We start from the raw sequence: 22,332 nt of genomic DNA on the forward strand, positions 1-22,332 counted from the left end.
GGAGTCTGATTTGTTCGAGTTTCAAGAAATGAGAAAGAAGAGATATGGAGTTTGGAAGAGAGAATGGAACCTGCGTGAGAAGGAAAATGGAGGCACTATGTAAGTGTTTTCTACGTTTTTAATTTTTCACCATGTTTTTGCTGAAAACAGGCAAAGTGATTTTTTGTTGTTTTGGATTTCCATTACAAAAATTTTTATTGTTTTCAAAATGCATTTTTGAAAACAACAAAGATAACACATTTTCAGTATTTTGAAAAATTAAAAACCGAAAACAGGTTGAAAATAACAAAGAGAACATAGCCTAATTAACTTCCTTCTTGATGAACTGCAAAATAATTGTGTTCTGCATAAGAAAATAAGACATACGTTTCTTCCAATAACCATAATTAGAACCATCAAAGAAAGGTGAATGAGTGGTACTTTGACCCATGGATTGAGATGAACTAAAATGTGTGCCATTTATGGATCTTTTATCCATAGGTTGTTAGACTTTTGAAAAATTTGGAAACTTAGCTCTAATACCAATTGTTAGAAAATGTATAGCAATGGCACCACACACCAAGAAAATAGGTGAATTGGTTTATTGACAAATTTAAAATTTTTAAAGAGATTTTGAAAACTAAACAAGAAAACAATGAAGCATGACCAAAATAAAATACAAGAGGGATACAAACGATATATAGTGGTTCGGTTAAACTAAATTTAATTTACTACCTTAGCTCCTCACTAAGGATTTTGAAATCAATCCACTAAATCTCTTACCAAACCCGGTAGGCCTTTTAGCATAAACTGTTAGGAAATACAAACCTCTTACTTATACAAAAGTAAATCCTTTATCTTAAACCGTTAGGAATTACAACCTTCTACCAACATCTAGTAGGTTTTCTAGCTCATAAGTTAGGAAATACAGGAAATGTATAGAAAATATAGTGTAAGAGATTAATCTCTTAGTTACAAGATCTCTCAATATATAAACACAAGATTTGAACAAAATGATATAGATAATAATCAAAGTTTTTTGAGAGAAAAACGAAAGCACAAGTATAATGGAGAAGTAAAAATATAAATGTTAGTTTAAATGAATTTATTCTTTCTTCTTGGTTGTTTTAAGAGCATCCTTGAATGGTATTTATAGGTATTTCAAGAGTTTCAAAAGAAATTAGTAATTTTTATAGTTGTAACTGTTTACAATGGTTGAATTAAACAGTGGTTGAATTTATTATTTACAACGATCGAATTATTGTTCATCGTATTGTTCAGTATTCACTATAGCAAACGATAAAAAATATTTTAAATAAAATTTTCACATTTTAATTAACTAAAATATAATATTCCAAATGCCATAAAAAATTTATTGTAAGATTTTTGGCACTGAATTGCATGATGAAATTGATTTTTATTTTGATGCTTAATAGAACATATAAAAATAATTTGGAACACCAAATTAATAGCTATTAATAAAATAATTTTATTATCAAAATATAATTATTTTATATCATCAAACCATATCAAATGCAAAACATCATATATCACTTATCTAGTGTCCAATGGCTACCTCTTCGGTATATAAACATCAAGTATAATATATAAATATAATATATTTTCTTTAAACTTTTTTTTTAAGCTTGAGTCCATCCTTAACTTCAATTAAAATTTTAGAATATTAGCTCCATACAAGAACAACTTTAGAATGTCCTTTTTAATAAATAACATGGTTCAGATTAGGCATGACAATGTATTAAGTCTAGATTTGGATATATTTCAATTCAGGGGCGGAGCCAATGTAGGCCTAGTAAGGGCCTTGGCCCGCCATTGATTTGGCCTACACTCAGGTTCGGGTATAAAATCTAAAACCCTCCCTCAATCCTTCTCTCGTTCAAGCTCCGCCGCCTGCCCCCTTGACCCCTGCCTTCCTCACTCTCTCGCTCTTGCCAGCTGCCGGCTGTGGGCTTCCTCTCTGTCGCTCTCACTCACTCCGGCCTCTGGTCGGCAACTCGGACCATCCGACCATCGCTGAGGTGAGGTCGCTGACTCGCTCTGCTCGCTTCGCTCGCCCTCCCCTCGCCTCCTCGATCTACGATCGCTCTCGCTCGCCTCGCTTAGTCTGTCACCGTCAGTCGCTCTTGCTTACTAGTTGCTGTATCTCTTCGGGCCTCTGGCTCCATCGCTCGCTGGCGTCGCCGACTCGCCCCTCAGGGCTCCGACCCTCTGTCGTTGATCGCTCGCTGGAGCTGGACGCCTTGCCTCTCCGACTCCAGCTTTCTCTCCCTCTCGCTTAATCAATGAGCAGTAAGGCCTCATCAATTTTTGTCTCAAAAATGTATTTTTTTTTTCATTTTTAAAACTAAGGTATTGATTAAATTATGTTAATTTTTTGTATATTTATATTATTATATTATTTTTTATTTTTTTATTTTTCCTTAATAAATTTTGCCCTCACTACAAAATATTGCTGGCTGATTCAATTCCAATCCATTCAACCAAGTTTGATACTGAAATATCTATTCAATTCTAAATTCTATTATAAATATAATAAACCATCCGCTAATGGTTATGAATTTATTAGTTCAAAGTTTAAATATCCTTTCATATTTCTCTTTTGCTAAATGTGTTTGGGCCTAAGGTCCTACTCTTTATCATGTTGGGCTCATGGCACTCTTACCGGCCGTGTTTGGGCCTAAGGCACGCCATCACATATACACGTAGCTAGAGTAGCTAATACCTCAGTCTGGCCCATTTACAGCATGCAACGGGTTCCCGCTCGCCGCATGCTACGACTTGGCGAAGCAAGTATCACCCAATAGAGTATTGAAACTTGGAGGAAACCGGCAGGAGGTCCACCCCACTTCTCCTGCTCCAAGCTACTACATGATCCTCCCCCTAAAACCCTGCAAATCCTTCTTCCTTGTTCCACGCGCGCATTCATCCGGCTAGGGTTTCAGATCGGAACGAGAACGAGGAGGAAGAGAAATGGCGGCGTTTATGAAGCAGTTTCGCGAATCGAAGAGCGTGGTCAAGCGCTCGAAGAAGTACTTGGAGGGGGCGCTGTACAGGCATCTCTTTCAAGATGGCGGCTCGGAGCTCAGCGTCAGGCAGCAGCTGAATCAGTTCCTCAAGAGCAAGAAGAGAGTTTACAAATGGGAGGTCGGGCGCAGCCTCAGGCTGCTTCGCCACCGCAATCGCTTCTACCCCGCCCTCAGGGTAACCGGCTTTGCAGAATCACATATCCGCCTTTATTTGTGTTTCTAATTTTACATTCTTTATGAAATGGATTTCCGGCGCGTTCAATGTTAAGAATTTGAGCCTTTTGAAATGCCGACGTTGATTCCTGGATCTTATTTGGAATGGCTGGAAAACCTATTTGTCGCGGGTAGGATTATAGTTAAATACATACTGATTTGTGGCAAGTTCTGACATGAGAAATAAAAACGCGGATATTTATATGAATTCCTAACAGTAGAGATCTGGAAATTAAGTCTCTGCTTTCAAACCATGCTGTCTAAGCATCCTTTCTTGCTTCAACTTTGAACAAGCATCACCTATATCTTGTGTTAGAAGGTTCTAATGGTGTTGCAGCTTGCTCTTCTCAGCATATTGACACGACTTCTGGTTCTTGACTTAGAATAGCAAGAAAGTAATGTGGAACCTTGTCGGCATTCATAACAGAACTAGTGGTGTTGTGATTGGAATTCTTCTGTGCTCTGGACATTTATAATTGTACTTATGGCCTTGAGCTCCTCTGTGTGTGCTCCCGTGTGCGTGCCTGTTTTCCAGTTTTGGGATGCAGATGTAAAGTCTAGTATTCTTAATGTCATCTTTTGGTAAAAGCAATAAGAGAACAAATTAAGAGTAGTACTCTCAGGTTTAGCAGCATGATTGGTTGGTTTGTTATATGGACCTCTAAGTTGTCCTGTCATGAAAAATTAAAATTTTTCTAAATGAGAATCTCTTTCAGAATGGGGTATACATTAGAATTGAGTCTGTTGTAGTAGTTGTTTTGTGAAATGCAACCTTGTTTCTTTGGGGTGTCAGATCCTAAGATCTGACAGTGGCTATTTAGGGAAGAACTTAAGAATTAGAGAGAAATTTGGAGGGGCAATTTGACTGATGAGGGAGAACAGCAAGAATGGGAGAAAGAACAGAGGGTTAGAGAGAGAGAGAGAGGGGTGGGGGGGGGGGGGGAAGGATTCGATTAATATTCGCATGATCCTCATCCTCTTACAAGCAGTCTTTTATAGGCATTAGCTGGCTGCCAACTGAAAGCATGTTCTTGAATATCAGCACCCATGTGCCTCTAACAGAATTACAAAATATCTCCTAACAAAAAATTGTAGCCCAATTACAATATTGCCCATCTATTACCCCTAGGGTCGTGACAATTTCCCCCCTCTTAAAAGATTTCTTGTCCCTAAGAAATCACAACAGCTGAACCATGCTATGGAACTGTTTTAGTAGATTAGGAAGACAATCCCAAGTGGTGTGGTCGGGATGCAAGTGAGACCGCTGCACAAGTACGTGTGTTATGGGCACTGATCCTTGGAAGATAACTCTCTTTTCCAGCCCTGCTAATGGTTCAACTTCTTCTGCCAAGTTTTCAGCTGGTGGGGGTAAATGAGGACTGGTGATATTAGTGGGTCCAATAGATTTCTTCAGGAAATAAATTTGGAAAACTGGGTGAATCTGCACATCAGGAGGGAGCTGCAAACAGTAGGCCACCTTCCCCCCCTTTTAGCCTCTAGTAGAAAAGGTTCATAGTACTTAGGGCTCAACTTGGATGCAAGGGAGGGAGAGAATGCATGCTGTGGACCTCTTCACCCTTAAATACACCTTATCTCCTACCTCAATCTCCCTCTCGCTTCTTTTTCTATTAGCAATTTGTTTCATGCGATTTTGCGTCACTGCCAACTCTTTTTTTCATCACTTGTAACATCTCGTGCTGATGCTACAAATAATAATCCATTGTTTTTTCAATGTTTGGAGACTGTATCATAGTTAGGAGAGAGCAAAAGTTCAGTTTACCCGAACTAACTGAACTTGTGAGAGAATAATTTGGAGAGGAAAACCTAAGAGACTAGCCTCTCTTAGCTTGTTATTTATAATAGGCATAATGATCCTTAATTTATAGGCTTAACCTAGGGCTAATTACAAGGCCTAATAATTACAAATAAAATACATATAAAATATGTACAATTATATTAATAATTCTAATACTCCCCCTCAAGTTGGAGTGTAGATATCATATGCACCAAGCTTGTTACAAATATATTCAACCCAAGGACCCTTTAGAGACTTGGTGAAGACATCTACAAGTTGATTATTAGAGTTAACAAACTTTATAATGATAACATCTTCAACTAACTTCTTTCTAATAAAGTGATAGTCGATTTCAATATGCTTGGTTCATTCATGGAACACTGGATTGGAAACAATGTGCAGGGCAACCTGCAGGAGTTGCTTAAGTTAGACAAGGTCACAAGTTGTATTAGCCATAGCCCCATACTCTGCCTCTGCACTGAAACTCGCTACTACATTTTGTTTTTTACTTTTTTAAGAAACTAGGGCTACGTTCTCTTTGAGTTTCAATTTTTAGTTTTGAGTTTTGAATTTATTTAGTTTTCTGCTTTGATAGTTTATTTTTAGAAAAACAGAAAATGCGTTATGTTTGTTATTCTAAAAAACTGTTTCTCAAAACAGAAAACTAGAAAACACGTTCTGTTTGGAATTTTGAGAATAATTTTTTAATGTTATTTTATTCAATAAATTAAAACTATTTAATGTTAATATATTATTAAGAAATATATACATTTTAAAGTTGGTGAATCTTGCAATATTTTTTCCCATTACAGGAATAAAATACGAATAAATAAATAAATTGCCTTCTCTTTTTCATATTTTGGTTGTTTTGGCTTAAAATAGCCACAACAACTTTTGTTGTTTTGAGTTTTCTTTACATTTTTTTTTTTTTTGTTTTCAAAATGCGTTTTTGAAAACAACAAAGTAAACGCGTTTTCACTGTTTTAGAAAACTGAAAATTGAAAATAGCTTGAAAACAGTAAAGAGAATGGGCCCTAGATTTCCTCCCACAAGAACACAATACCCAGAAGTTAACCTATGATCAGAAGGAGATCTTACCCAATTTGTATATGCATAATAACAAATATCTGTGTTCCTTATTCTCGTAGAGTAGCCCTTTACCCGGTACTCTTTTGATGTATCTCAGAATCCGAATAACAACATCCCAGTGAGAATCACATAGAGAACTGAGAAACTGACTAACTACACTCACATCAAAAGCAATGTCATGACGAGTGACTGTGAGATAGTTCAACCTGACTACTAGTCTTCGATACATTCTAGAGGATCTGAAAAGAGCTCCCTTTATCTCGATAAGAGTTTGACATTCGGGTCCATTAGAGTGTCAACTGGTTTGCAGTTTTTCATACCCAGTTTCTTCTAAGATGTCAAGTGCATGCTTCCTCTGAGAGAATTGAGATACCATCTCTTGATTGTGCAACTTCAATACTCAAGAAATACCGGAGTTTGTCTAGGTCTTAGGTTTAAAAGTGCTGATTTAGACGCTCCTTCAACTTTTGTATGTCAACCTAATCACTCCTTATGATAACAATGTCATCCACATAAACAACAAGGTAGATAAATAAAGAATAGTAGTGTCGATAGAAAATCGAATGATCAGTTTCACTTCGGATGAGACTAAAGGCTTGAACCACAGTGCTGAATTGTCGAACCACGCTCGCAGAGATTGTTTTAGACTATAGAGAGACTTCTTGAGTTTGCAGACTATATTGGACTCTCCCTGAGCAATAAAACTAGGTGGTTGTTCCATATAAACCTCCTCTTGCAAATCACCATGGAGAAAAACATTTTTAATATCCAGCTATCCAGCTGATAGAGCGGCCAAAATGACGCATGGCAGTTATAGAGAGAAATAGGTGAACGTAAGCCATTTTAGCAACATGAGAGAAGGTATCACTGTAATCCAACCCATAGATTTGTTTAAAACTTTTGGCAACCAAGCGAGCCTTAAGACAATTCACTTGTCCATTGGGGCCCACTTTAGGGGTGAACACCCCTCGGCTACCAACGAGAGTCTTTCTTGGTGGTAAAGGCATCAAATTCCAAGTACCATTTGAATGTAAGGCTTCAATCTCATCTAACATAGCCTGGCGCCAACCAGGATGCGACATGGCTTCACATGTGGTTTTTGAAACAAAAACAAAGGAAGGACTCGAAACAAAGGCATTATAAGTAGGTGACAAACGGTCATAGCACAAAAAGTTATAAAGAAGGTGTGGATTATGAGTAGATCTTGCACCTTTGCGGAGAGCAACAAGAAGGCTATCTGGCTTAGGATCCGTACCATGAGGAACCACTAACGGAGAGAGTGAGTTTGTAGAGTTTTATTCTAGAGAAATGTTGGCGTCGACAGTGAGCTGAGGACGACGATGATATGTAAGAAATAGAGGATCCGTGGAATATGGACCTGAAGATTGTAGGGGGGGCTCCATAGAGGAGGAGACAGACCCGAAAAGGGCAATGGAAGAGAAGAAAAAAGAATAGGAAATACCTGGTCAAGGCTCTATGAATTAGGCTAAGCAATCGAGAAGAAAGATTGTTGTTCAAAGAAGGTAACATCAGTAGACATAAGATAGTGGTTCAACTCAGGAGAGTAACATTTATAGCCTTCTGCAAGCAGGAGTAGCCGAAAAAGATACACTTAAGAGATTTGACATCAAGTTTATCCTGTCCAGGTAAAAAAGATGCATAAAACCGGGTACATCCAAATACACGAAGAGGAACAAAATAAAGTGGCTGTGTAGGGAACAAAAGAGAATGAGGAATTTTATCCTGTAACATTGAAGATGACATGTGATTTATCAGATAACATACAGTAAGAACAACATCTCCCCAAAATTTGGTTGATAGATTGGCATGTAAAAGTAGTGTCCATGCAGTTTCAATGAGATGGCGATTTTTACGCTCAACAACACCATTTTGTTAAGGTGTGTAAGGATAAGAAGATTGATACAGGATGACATTAGCAGTCATGAAAGCAATAAATTGAGAGGAAAAATACTCAGGGGCATTATCACTATGTAAAGCACGTATAGAAACTCCAAACTGTGTGTCAGATCCTTGGAGATTTGACAATGTTTCTCAAGAATTCAAGGGGAAAATTCTAGAGAATAAAGGAAATCAATAGAGAGAAAAGAGAGAGAGATGAGAGAATTGAGAGAGAGACTGAAATAAGGGAGAAATTCAGAGTGAATTCAAATTCAATTTTCTACATGCCTCATTACATGGGAACAAGTCCTTATATACTAGATCCCGCATCCATACTCTTGCGAAAGGTAAACTTTATTTACATTGATGCCCCTCCTAGAATTAGCTAACAAACTCCTAACCGCCTTTTAAGTGTTTAGGCCATGGCAATTTCCCCCTACTTGGAACATTTCTTCTCCTCAAGAAATGCTAAGTAGACTAGTTGCTTGAGGAAATTGCCTAAGTAAATCAGGCAAGTGTGCCCAAGTGCTGTTATCCTGATGAAGGTTTGACCACTTCACCAACACCTAGATGATGGGAGGTCCATGCTTGTATAGGACCCTCCAATCTAGTATGGACCTAGGCTCTGCTGTCGCATCCCCATCCTTAGATAGTTGGGGAAGGCTGGAGGCCACTTATTGTGTCCCCATTGATCTCTTGAGCAAAGAGACGTGAGTTTGTCGGCCACATTCCCAACCTTAGGTACAATCGGGTAGGGTCCATAATACCTGGGGCTCAACTTGGTCATTGATATGACCCTAGGGTTTGGCTAGGGTTTAGGAAGTAAATTGGTAAGAATTAGAGGAAGAAAGAACGGAAAGGGAGGGAAAGAGAGAACAAAACAGAAAGAATGGTGGGAGAAGAGAGAAAACCAAGGGAAAGCTAGGAGAATTGAAAGAGGGAAATGGAATTCAATTGTTATTCAAATCATACCTTTCTCTAACTATGCCAGCCTCTTTATAGGCTTACAATTGAAGGAAATAACAGAAAATACAACAAACTAACTACTCTAACAGCCTTGCTAACTGTTTATAAAAGAGTAAGTTATTCTCGCCTAACCTCTAAACTTCTACAATTAGCTCTACAACTTATACACCAAGGATTCCCCCCCACCAATTACAATCATATCCTTAGGGTCATGACAATCCCCACCCCTTCAAACAATTCTTGTTCCCAAGAATTGACAGCTGTTGACCTGTTCTTCATCCAATACTAGTCTTAACAATCTAATTTATTTTTATCCTTTTTTTCCTGGCGCTCCTACTTCTAAGCTTTGTCCCGTCTTCCCTTACATTCTGTTGCTTTTGTTTTTCCTGCACAAATGGAGTGTAGACTCCAAGAATCACCATATCATGGCTCCCTTCTCCAATGTCAAATCTCCCGAACTAGATGGCAGCAACCTCCTCTTCCACAATATCAAAACTCCCAAGCCATATGGATGCACCCTTCTCTTCCTTCACCTTCCGAATCTTGTCTAGACCAAGTAACATGGCAGCAATACTGTCATAGTGCCCGATATCAAAATTATTCACAATAGCAAGGGAATTTTCTTCGGCTAGAATTACTTTAATCTGTGACCCTTCCATCTTTTCCAAAACTAAAGGCAAGGAAGCCATTCTCTTAGAATCTGCTTCCTCAGAACCATTCTTACCTTCAGGCTCTAGTTTTTGCCTTTGGTCTAAGTCTTCATCGATTGCATGTTTCCCTTCAACAACTTCAGTATCAGCTTCCTTAGAACCGTTGTTAAGTAGTTCCAGTCCAGATTGTTCCGTTAAAGCTCCTTTAGCTACATATAGTCCTTTACAAACTTGCGAGCTACTCTTACGATAACTTTCCGGTGGCAGTCCATGCTTTCTACAAATGGCTTCTAGTGCCAATTCTTGCAGCCTCACTTTCTTCACCGCTCGTTCCACCATAGTAGGGCAGAACATTTTCACACTGAGCCTGAACGCATTGTCAAGACCATTAATGAATCTTGATACAAAGTAATGTTCTGACAAGGCTAGCTGAAAGCTCCACATCAATGCCCCTAATTCTTCAAACCTCTCTTGATATTCAATCACTGATCCTTCCTGCTTAAGCTTGTTGAACTACTCAATCACATCAGTCATATTCTTCTTCCCAAATTGGTCACACAGATCTTTAGCAAAGTCAGTCCACCTGACCTCCCCTTCCCTTGTTGCAGCACATAGTCCATCAGCCATCTCCTCCATTCAATTCCTTGAAAATTCACTGTTATAACAACTCAGCTTCTGAGGATCTCTTCGGAAATTTATTCCGGTACTAAAATTCAGCAACCCAAGCCAATGCAATGGTTGCTTCCAATTCAACAACCTTAATTCCTGCAGCCTAACAACCTCCAAATCAATTTTTTTTTTTTTTTTGAAATATGATAGCAACTACGATGGCTCCAATTGCTCAGATTCACTTCTCACCATTCACTTCTCACCACTTCTTGCTCAAGAATCAACGTTGGAGATTACCAAATCGAGATTCATCCATTTGAAATTAATAACTGAGGATCATTGACCTATTCTAATTCAGCAACTTCCTTCCTGAATCGTCCCTGGCTCGCTTCTGAAACACTTATGCTGTGCAACTCTTCTTCTTAAACCTAATTGAGTTTGTTTAGCCTTCTGGTTCGCCTACTCACAGCTTCCAACTTCACCAAAATTCCATCACTATAACCTCGCAAAGCAGCCTCGATCAGCCCTATCCTGATTCGCTTAACTCAGAAGCAACAATTGAGATCTGAATTTCTGCTCCCGATCGCGCCTGCCTTCTCACCTCAACCACATGCAGCAAGTTTGTCGAAATCAAAGTGATTCAAGGATCGCCTCCGTCTCACCCAATCACTGACCTCTGCTTGAGATTACCCTAAATTCTTGAATCGCCCATTGTCTCCGGAATTCTTGGAATTTGCTGCTCTTGATTTGCCTTCTAATTCCCCTTGATATCCTATTGGAATTCTTTCGACCTGCATAATCTTCACTCCCAAGCCAAAGTTGCTTTGCTCGGCTTCGCTTTTCAAATCCAAACTTGCTTTGCTCAACTACGCCTTCCAATTCGCGTTTAATTCTGCCTTGCAACTGGTCACTGGGTTGGATTGCCTGGCCCGCTCAATTTCGATTCATCTCTTGTACTTTCGAGTCGACTTCTTCAAATTGACAACATGAGAATCGCCGCTAGCGAAAATCTGCTTCTGGACAGTTTTCGATCTCAATGGCCCAAGGCTTTGCTTCTCATTGCAACTTCCTTCTCGTCGAATTCGGTGCCTTCTTCTCTCACCCGATCACCGTCCAAGGCCTGGAGAACCACTAGCTTCGCTGCAATCTTCTTGGAGTCACTGTCGCCACCCAATCACTGACCAAAGCTCCGTAACCACCAGAATTCCTTATCTCTGCCTTGGCTCAAAATCGCAGCACTCCGCTTCCAGATTACAGCTTTTGACTGAATCAAGTCAGAGATCACCTGGCCGCAATTCATCGGAATTCCACCAACCTCTGTCCAGTCATAATTGATAGATTTGCCTCAAGCTCCACTGCAAATGCTAACGATCTGCTATTATGAACTTAATCGCCACTTGCAGAAATCATACTAGACAAGATCGCTCACTATGAATCCACCGATTCTGGAAATTGCTTGGTCAGATACGATTTTGCTTCACCTACAATTCGTCACCTGCTGGAGTTCGACAAACCTCAAAATTGAGTCGATTGTTTGATCTCGATCAATCGAAATTCGCCTTGGCTAACTGCTAAAGCTTCTGGATCACAGCCAAGAGTCGTCGAAATTACTTAACAGAGAGAACTGTCGAGGAACGGTGGCTCTGATACCAAATGACACGACCCTAGGGTTTGGCTAGGGTTTAGGAAGTAAATTGGTAAGAATTAGAGGAAGAAAGAGCAGAAAGGGAGGGAAAGAGAGAACAAAACAGAAAGAATGGTGGGAGAAGAGAGAAAACCAAGGGAAAGCTAGGAGAATTGAAAGAGGGAAATGGAATTCAATTGTTATTCAAATCATGCCTTTCTCTAACTATGTCAGCCTCTTTATAGGCTTACAATTGAAGGAAATAACAGAAAATACAACCAACTAACTACTCAACAGCCTTGCTAACTGTTTATACAAGAGTTAGTTATTCTCGCCTAACCTCTAAACTTCTACAATTAGCTCTACAACTTATACGCCATGGATTCCCCCCCCCCCAAAAATTACAATCATATTCTCAGGGTCATGACAGTCACCTGGCCTTGAGCAATTGCCTTGAGATGGGTTGGAATGAGTTTCAAATACATGCTTTCCCCTACCTCAAACTCCCTTCCACTCTTATGATCTGCATACTGTTTCATGTGGTTCTGAGCCAAAGCTAGCTCCTCCTTAAGTTGTTGTAACACCCTTTGCCTTTTCTCTAGGTATGCTTCCACAGTGGCCACTATGGTTTGTTCTCCTACAGCTGGAAGTAGTGGAGGCTTGCAATCAAACAATGCTTCAAAAGGTGATCTCTTAATTGATGCATGATGGCTGGAATTGTACCACCATTGTGCAAGTGAGATCCACTTATGCCAACCTTTAGGATGCAAGAAACATAAACACCTCAAATAGCTCTCCACACATTGATTGACTCATTCAGTTTGTCCATCCGTTTGAGTATGGTATGCTGTAGATATCTTGAGCTTCACCCCCAAGGATTTCATCAACTCTTGCCAAAAGAGACTGGTGAAAATCTTATCTCAATTTGAAATTATTGCATTAGGAACTCATGTAGCTTCACCACCTGATCCAAGAAAACCCTGGCCATTTCCTGAGCAATATAAGGGTGAGTGAGACCAAGGAAATGTGCAAACTTACTGAATTGGTCCACCACTACCATAATACAATCCCTACCTTCTGATTTAGGTAAGCCCTCAATGAAGTCCATGGTTATAGTCTCACAGGCCTGTGCAGGGATAGATAAAGGCTATAATAAACCGAGCGGAGCTATTGTTTCATACTTTCATTGTCTGCAAGTGTCATAGGCCATCACATATTTAGTTACATACCTTTTGAGTTGAGGTTAATAAAAGATCTGCCTTATCTTGTAGTATGGGTTCTGAATTCCCAAATGACCTCCCAAAGGAGATTCATGAGGGAACTTAATATTGTCTTCCTTAATGCCTCACAACTGCCGATCACCAGCCTTTCCTTGTACCTTATCACCCCCTAATTAAGTGTATACCCAAGCCTTCCATTTGGATTCAAAATCAACTCCTCCAATAATTCCTTCATCTTTTCATCTCCTTCATAGCTAGCCTCCACTTCTTGATGTCAATTCGGTACAATAACAGTAATGGCAACTGCTTGTCCTTCCCTTGAACACCTAGATAGGGCACCAGCAGCCATATTTTCTCTTCCTTTTCTATACTATATGCTGTAATCTAGGCCCATAAGCTTAGCCATACCCTTCCTCTGGAGGTGTGTATGAGGCTTTTGCTGTAGCAAGAATTTAAGGCTTTTATGATCAGTTCTAATTATGAACTATAAGCTTAGCCATACCCTTCCTCTGGAGGTGTGTATGAGGCTTTTGCTGTAGCAAGAATTTAAGGCTTTCATGGTTAGTTCTAATTTAGGGCCACATTTTCTCTTCCTTTTCTATACTATATGCTGTAATCTAGGCCCATAAGCTTAGCCATACCCTTCCTCTGGAGGTGTGTACGAGGCTTTTGCTGTAGCAAGAATTTAAGACTTTCATGATTAGTTCTAATTATGAACTGACCCCCTTTCAAATAGTGTCTCCACCTGTCAACCACCATCACTACCGCCAATAGCTCCTCCCCGTATATGCTAAGTCCCAAATGTCTAGGGGACAAAGCTTGGCTAAGATAAGCCAAAGGCCTTCCTTCTTGCATTAACATTGCCCCAACTTGCATACCACAAGTATTAGTTTCTAGTATGAAGGGCTTACTGAAATCTGATAACCTAGTACTAGTGCCTTACTCATAGCTCCCTTTAATTGTTCAAACGCCTTCTCTGCCTCTGGACCCTGCTTGAACCCATCCTTTAATAATTCTGTTAAGGGCCAGCTTATGACAACATAATTTCTCACAAACCTCCGGTAGTATCTAGTTAACCCCAAAAAACCTCTTGAGGCCTCAATGTTAGTAGGCCTGGGCTCTGATTTTGCCCTCCAAATTCTCTCTCTCTCTCTCTCTCTCGATCCTTCTCTCCCTCACTCTCTGTTATTCCAATTCCTCCTAACCCCTTCTCTGATTCTCGCTAATTTGGTGAGAATTCACTATCAGATCTGACATTAGGCTTGGAAAAACAAATGCACCGGAGGTAGCTTTCCAAGCACTGATTAATCCTTTCCGTCTGCCCATCTGTTTTGGGGTATTAGGCTGTTAACATGTGTAACTTCACCCCTAAATTTTGAAATAACTCTTGCCAGAAAGTGCTGGTGATTATCTTGTCCCTATCTGAAACTATGGATAGTGGCAGCCCATGGATTTTAACAACAGAATCCAGCAATATACGGGCCACTTCCTGAGCTGTAAAAGGGTGGGCCAAACTCAAGAAGTGTGCAAATTTAGTCAACCTATCCACCACCACCAAAATAACATCCCTCCCTTTGAACTTGGGCAACCCTTCCACAAAATCGATTGAGATTTGTTCCCAAGCTTGCCCTGGAATGGCTAATGGCTGCAGCTGACCAGGATAGGCAACCTGTTTGTGCTTGCAGTGTTGGCATACCTCACAAGCCGAAACAAACACCGTTACATCCTTCTTAAGTCATTGACAATAAAATAATCACTTTACCTTGTGATAGGTGACCCTTAACCCCAAATGACCCCCCAATGGAGAGCTGTGCAAGGACTGCAAAATCCGATCTTTCAACTGGTTATCATCCCCTACCACCAGCCGCCCTTTGAATCTCGGTAATCCTGCTGAAAGAGAGTACCTAGGTTTATTGGCAGGCTGAATGGCTAGCTGTGGTACGAGGGCCTTAGCCCAATCTGATTTTTCATATCTGAGATCTCCTTCACCCAATTAGGGACTATGGCTGAAATGGCTTGACAGCTGCCTGTTTCTTCCCTTCTTGATAAAGCATCTGCCACTACATTTTCCTTCTCCCTCCTATATTGGATCACATAATCCAACTCCAACAGTTTGGTGAATCCTTTTTTCTATAGCTGAGCATGCAACCGCTGCTGTAACAAAAATTAAAGGCTCTCATTATCTGTCCTTGTCACAAACTGATTTCCTTCCAAGTAGTGCCTTCACTTTTCCACTACAAATAGAACGGAAATCAGCTCCTTATCGTATATGCTTAGTCCCAAATGCTTTGGGGCTAAGGCTTGACTAATATATGCCAAAGGCCTCCCATCCTGCACCAAACAGCCCCTATCCCCATGTCACATGTGTCAGTTTCTAAGATAAATGGCTTTGAAAAATCAGGTAGACCCAATATAGGTGCCCTAGTCATGGCTCCATTCAGTGCTTGGAAGGCATCCATAGCACTCAGATTCCATTGGAAGCTATCCTTCTTAAGCAACTCAGTTAGGGGCTTGCTCATTTTTCAATAGCCTTGGATGAACCTTCTATAATAGCCCATAAGGCCCACAAACCCCCGCAGCTCCTTAGCAGTCCTTGGCCTTGGACAATCAACCATATGGCAGCAATCTTTTTAGGATCAGTTTGCACTCCTTTCCCTGATATAATTTGGCCCAAATATTCCACCTGTTCCTTGGCAAAAGTACACTCGGACAACTTTACATACAATTGATTGGATCTAAGGATTTTAAATGCTGTCCTCAAATGGTCTTAAGTGTTGTTCAAATGTAAGGTTGTAGATGAGGATATCATCGAAAAAGACACGGATGAATTTCCTCGAGTAAGGGCTGAATATACAGTTCATTTGAAATTGAAAAGTTGCAGGGGCGTTGGTCAAATCAAAGGGGATGACAGTGAATTCATAGAGCTCTTGGTGGGTTCTAAAAGCGGTCTTGGGAATATCAGCGGGGTTCATCCTAATTTGATGATACCCCCCTCTCAAGTCTAACTTTGAAAAAACAGTGGCTGCAGTCAGTTCATCTAGTAGGTCCATGATGGGAATTGGAAATTTGTTCTTTATGGTCATGGCATTCAGTTGGCAGTAATCCACACAAGATCTTCGAGTCCCATCCTTTTTCTTAACAAGTAAAACTGGGGAAACAAAGGGGCTTTGGCTAAGTTGGATAGTTGATTTGGCTAGCATTTCTTTTACCAGTTTTTCTATCTCAGCTATTTGAATAGGTGGGTACCTGTTAGACCTAATGTTTACAGGTTCAGTATTAGGCTTAAGGTGTATAGAATGGTCAAAGAATCGATTAGGAGGTAAGGATGAGGGTTCAGCAAATATATCCTCAAACTCAATCAAAAGTAAATGTAAAGGGCCCTGAGAATGTACCTTTGAAAGAGAGAATAAGGCAGAATCAGCTGCAAGTATAAGATGCCCATCAGCCTTTACTTCCTCCTTGCTGTCTCCCTCCAACTCAACTGCATATATAGAGTATTATTGAGCCCCCGAACCACCCTCTTACTGGAGCATTTTCTGCATTTTATTTCCTGTAATTAGCTTACATTCTCCAGCCTCCAAGTTCCCTGTCAATGTCAATTTCTTTCCCTCCATTTCGAATGTCACCTCTAGTTTGTTGAAATCAAACACTAGAGGGCTAACCGTTTTCATCCAGTCCATTCCGAGGACTTTATCGCTCTCTCCCAATCTCAAGACTCTAAGGTCTGCTGTGAACTCATGCCCTTGCATCTGCCATTGGAAGTTTTGGCATTTGAATCTGCTAGTCATCTTCCTGCTGTTGGCCACTGTAACCAATAAGGGGAACGTGGCCAATGTGGGGCATTGCAATTCCATGGCAGTGGCTTCATCCAAGAAGCTGTGGATGCTGCCACGGTCTATCAAAATCACTAGCATCCTCTTCCCATAATTCCCCTTCACCTTAATTATCTTCCCTGATGGACAGCCTTGCAAGGCATGTAGGGAGATTTCTCCATCTTCCTCTCCTGCTGTCCCTTCCTCTATATTGTCCATTTCTCCAGCAGCCACTACTTCTCCTTCCACTTCTTCTTCTAACCCTTGCATTTGCAAAAGCTGCCTCTTACATTAATGACCTGGGCTGTATTTTTCCCCACATCTAGAACATAGCCCCAGCTGCCTTTTCTGCTCCATTGATAGGGTTTTAACCGGGGCTGGGCCTGGCAAAGCCTTAAGAATTAAGGTTCCTCTTTGAACTATGGGGTTGGCAGCTTTTAAATTACCTCCATTTGACTGGCTGCTCACAGGATATGCTCTTGGCTGCAGCTTGTGCTTCCTAAATATAGCCTCCAGTGCCAGCTCTTGCATCCTGCCTTACAGTGATGGGTTGCATCATCTTCACCGTGGGCCATAGTTCCTCATTCAATCACTAATGAAACTCAATACAAAATAAGTTTCAGTCAAGGTTGGATGGGAATTCAGCACGAGAGATTTCAATTCCTCAAACCGAGCTTGATACTCCATTATGGAATCTTCCTGTTTCAGCTTGTTAAATTCTTCGATAACATCCACCATGGACCTTTCTCCTTGCCACCTACATACATTCCTCATCCGACTCCAACCTTGGAACCAATCATTGAAATATTCTGCTGCTAAGTTCACCCTCTGATTCTCGGCCACTTGGTAGTGGTGGAAGAATCTCTCACACCAACAAATCCACCATCTAGGCTTGTCCCCTTCAAAAATGAGAATCTCCAATCTAGGCATAGGAGTATGATGGGAAGTAGTGTAAGGGCCTCTCACCTGAAGTTCCTACTCAATTTCTGTCCGGTCATCAACGGCATGCAAATCAGGGGCTGGTGACAGAATTCAAACTCCGGTAGTGGACCTTGGAGGAAAATCACCTGGTAAACCCACTTGGGGCCTCCTAGAAAACAGATCAAGGACACTATTGATCCTTTGATTTACACTGGCGATCTCCAGGTGAATTCTGGAGAATTCCTCTTCCATCCCCTAGTCTAAAACCTGCACTGCCTCCCTAGCTGTTGCATTCTCAACTTTGCCAAGACTCACCTCCTCCCGAGTCTGGTGCAGCCCCAATTCCATTGTGTCAAGCCTGGCCTCTATCTGTTTCATCCTCATTCCCTTCGCCATACCTCAAACCGAATGATTCCTCTGCTCTGCAATGGAATTATCTCTCTGTTCTGCAACTAATTCGCTTCCTCTGATTTATACTAAATTGCCCGTCTGACCTGCACCCACTATCTCCTCTGATTGGTAATTGATCTCAGATCAGGATTGACAGCGGCTGGATTCTATAGTTCCGTTAATCCAAACCGAATGCTTGAGACCCTACGACCGATCACTATGGATCAACAACCCAAATCCAATCGCGATTGCTATGAATTCAAGATTGCTCGAGCTCTGTTTGCAATCGTCGAGATTCAATGACTGCCCCCAGACCAGCTTCCACTTTGCGCCTTCCCTTCTTGCCATCCAACCATATGAAAAAAAAAAAAAAGGAAAAAGAAAAAGAAAAAGAAAACAACATACCAAACCTTTGCCCAATTATGTGGAATTGCCCATCAAGCCAAAAAAAAAAAAAAAACTATGTGGGATTGGCTACATGAATTCTAGACCATCATTAATTTCTATCTATGGTCTTATCTTTATAAAGTTCTTATATCTAATATTGTACATAAGTGTATTTTACTAAGTTTCTCTTGGTCTTTCTTTACCTCTTTTGCTAGATTCTTGTTTATTTCATCCATTTTCCTCTAGGAGCCTCTGTTGATCTTCTTTTCACAAGACTAAATTATTTTAATTGTATCATCGGATCTTATCTTCAATAGGAGTCACTTTGACCTTGTTACGAGTAATTTTATTTCCGTATTTGTGAAAATGATAGAAAAAATCAAATAAAAAATTCAGTTTCATTTTTCTAATTGAAAATGGAATCTGAATACCAAAATCTAAAAAAGCACATGAAAATTGACACTCAAATCAAACAAGCAGCTCTTAATATTCTGGTTTAGTTGAATTGACTAATTACTATCTTCTAGAAAGAATATGGAAAGATTACAGCTCTGAGGTAGGAAATATTGCCAAGGGCAAACCAATGCCCTTTGTAGTTTGCTAAAAGTTGATGTTAGGTCATGTTTAGCTGCCAATTATACAAATTTTTGTATTATGTTTTCAGATGCAGTCTAGTGTTGCATCAATTGTTATTGGATGTGTTAAATCAGTTTAAAATCAACTTTGCCAACTTGACAAACATGCATGAGATCAGACTATTTCTCAAATAAAGTTCAGTTTCGTCTCAAAGATGGTATGGATAAAGAAATGATGGTGTGATGACAAACTAATGTGCTCTTCGGTTCTGTTCTAACCTATTGTGTGCTTGTCCTATTTTCCCGAATTTATTGTTGGGATTTAACTTCAAGGACTTGCATGCACTTATTTTTATTCATATTATATTTTGGAGCATGGATTATGTTTTGTTCTAGTTCATTCTATTGTTGATATTGTAGTAAATTTTGTGCTATTTCGGCATTATCGTGAGTTTTTTTGTTTATATTTTCTTGTGAATTTATCTTCTCCTGTAATGTTTGCATGTACCTTATCTTGCGTTCTTCTGTGGGTTTGCAGCTTTCAGAAGAAATGGAAAAAAGAGGGATGAACAAAACAGTCAGTGATCAAGCTATACATCTAGATCTTGTTGCTAAAACTCAAGGTGTAGCTGCCGCAGAAACTTACTTCATCAATCTTCCCGAAACATCAAAGAATCATCTTACTTATGGTGCTCTTTTGAACTGTTACTGCAAGGAATTACTGACTGAAAAAGCAGAGGCTTTACTGGAAAAGATGAAAGAACTGAAGTTAGGGTTAACCTCCATGCCTTATAACAGCCTGATGACCCTCTACACAAAAACTGGCCACCCAGAAAAGATACCATCCATCATCCAAGAAATGAAAGCCTGTGATATAATGCCAGATTCATACACGTATAATGTCTGGATGAGGGCTCTTGCCGCTGTCAATGATATTTCCGGTGTTGAGAGGGTCATTGATGAGATGAAGAGGGATGGCCGAGTCTCTGGAGATTGGACAACTTATAGCAATCTAGCTTCAATTTATGTTGACATGGGCATGATTGAGAAGGCAGAGAAGGCTCTCAAAGAATTGGAGATGAGAAATGCCCATCGGTATCTATCTGCTTTCCAGTTCCTGATCACATTGTATGGGCGAACTGGGAAACTGCTTGAAGTTTACCGTGTATGGCGTTCTTTAAGATTGGCTTTTCCTAAAACTGCAAACATAAGCTATCTGAACATGATTCAGGTTTTGGTTAAGTTAAATGATTTACCAGGTGCTGAGAAGTGTTTTAGGGAATGGGAATCAGGGTGCTCAACTTATGATATTAGGGTTGCTAACGCACTTATAGGAGCTTATGCTAAAGAAGGTTCACTGGAGAAGGCTAAAGAGCTCAAGGAGAGGGCTCGTAGGAGGGGGGCCAAACCTAATGCTAAAACCTGGGAGATCTTTCTGGATTATTATTTGAGAAACAAGGAGATCAAATCAGCAGTTGATTGTGTTGAGAAAGCAATTTCTGTTGGTAGAGGGGATGGTGGGAAGTGGATTCCATCCCCTGAGATTATTAGGAAGTTGATGGAACATTTCGAACAAAACAAAGATGTGGAGGGTGCAGAAGGTTTTCTGGAAATTGTGGAAAAAGCCAAGGACGGCCTTGGGGTGGAGGTCCTTGAATCATTGATAAGGACCTATGCAGCAGCTGGTAGGACAAGCCCTGTAATCCGTAGACGTCTAAAGATGGAGAATGTGGAATTGAGTGAGGACTGTAAGAAGTTACTTGATGTGGTTTGTACGGAGTGATTGTTGTTCATTTCTCATTATTCTCAGATAATCTTGAAATCTGAAGAGATAAATCAAATGGTTTTGACGTATCATTCTGTTACTTCCAAATAATTGAACTATTTGCCTTATCTTTGTGAATTTATGAAATTCACTGATCCATGACAGCTCTTCTGGACAAAGTGGTTTGGATGATGCTACTTTCTTTTCTCATGTATCTCCTATACTGATTATGTGATGTGTGGTGATTTGACTACTTAGGCAGCAATGAGTCAACAATCTGTGCAAAACAGGGACATGATGTTCCTTCAACTGAATGTCCAGATTTCCTTTAGCTTTTTGCTCATGAAATGAAAGTGTAGATTTATCCTTATTTATCATTGATTAGATCTACGGTTTGCTGCTTCCTTACAAGAGCAGCATATGCAGGAGATGGTAATGTACTGGTTAGCTCTTATGTTTTACTTTTTTTCTTTTTACTATCAATGAGAACTTGCAGCCACTCTCCTTCACATTTCATATGTTCGCCGTTTACTAATGAAAAGTGAAATTTTGGTAGGTTCTGGACTCTGGGGGCCTGTATTAGAGACGACATTCGGCTTCTTAATTAGAATATCCGGCAGCAACTGCAATGACAAGTATAGATAGGCAAAGGAGAGACTACCAGAATGGCTTTTCGTCAGCACATGATCCGAGAACTCTTAATTATTGTTTGTTCATTCTACTTGGAAGGTTATTTATGTCAAAGCCTTGATAAATTTAAGCTTGTTTTGCATCATTTGAAGACATTATGCGAGTAGCTTAGACATAAAGTGTAGAGGGCATAATGCCAGCAAGCTTGAGGAGCCCCTTAGACTACCCATTGAATCATGACAGTTTCCATGGCAAACAGCATGCTGTGCTGATTATTAAATTGAGCTGACTTTGCGTTTATTTTGTCGAGTTTTTTGGCAGTGCCATCTTCTTCATGTTGCCGCCTTGCGTTATAATGGCTCTCCATTTTGGTTTATATGCTTCTAAGCTACTCCATATACTTGTGCACTTATGCCTTCTCATTCAAGAAATTATGATGCCATTGGCACCACAGCTGTGTCTTCCCCTACAGGATAAAGGCCTTTTATTTTAAATTTAAAACACCCACTTTTTAATTTTTGCTTTTGAGTTATTTCAATTGTTTCCTTAGTTTTGTAAACACAAGTTGTGTTGACTAGGATGCCATTCTTTCCGGTATTCAGAAGGAAAATGAAATTTTTTTCTAAAAATCTTTATAATTCTATAGAACCAACCAGTGATTTAGTAAAAGTAAGAATAAGATTGGGTATGATAACAAGAGTTTGATGTATGGTATGAATGCTTTCATACAAAATTAAAACTCAATGCTTGCAAGTATAATA

General features: G+C 40.0%; 1 protein-coding gene across 3 annotated transcripts; it reads left to right on the forward strand.

Annotated features, from left to right (window-relative positions):
* The first annotated feature begins 2,806 nt into the window (after window positions 1-2,806).
* On the forward strand, window positions 2,807-21,871 carry LOC127809944 (pentatricopeptide repeat-containing protein At1g60770). Of its 3 annotated transcripts, none has more exons than XR_008025315.1 (3): window positions 2,807-3,201; window positions 19,715-21,384; window positions 21,498-21,871. XR_008025315.1 is itself a non-coding variant. In XM_052349128.1 (2 exons), exons 1-2 carry the CDS (start codon window positions 2,971-2,973, stop codon window positions 20,957-20,959), a joined length of 1,476 nt encoding a protein of 491 aa, XP_052205088.1. In that variant the 5' UTR covers window positions 2,807-2,970; the 3' UTR covers window positions 20,960-21,871. The 3 variants fall into 3 exon arrangements, 1 of the variants encoding a protein (XP_052205088.1); XR_008025314.1 differs by having other exon boundaries at window positions 19,715-21,373; XM_052349128.1 differs by having other exon boundaries at window positions 19,715-21,871.
* The last annotated feature ends 461 nt before the right edge of the window (window positions 21,872-22,332 follow it).

The sequence above is a fragment of the Diospyros lotus genome, chromosome 9 (assembly GCF_014633365.1).
Source record: "Diospyros lotus cultivar Yz01 chromosome 9, ASM1463336v1, whole genome shotgun sequence".
Classification (NCBI taxonomy): domain Eukaryota; kingdom Viridiplantae; phylum Streptophyta; class Magnoliopsida; order Ericales; family Ebenaceae; genus Diospyros; species Diospyros lotus.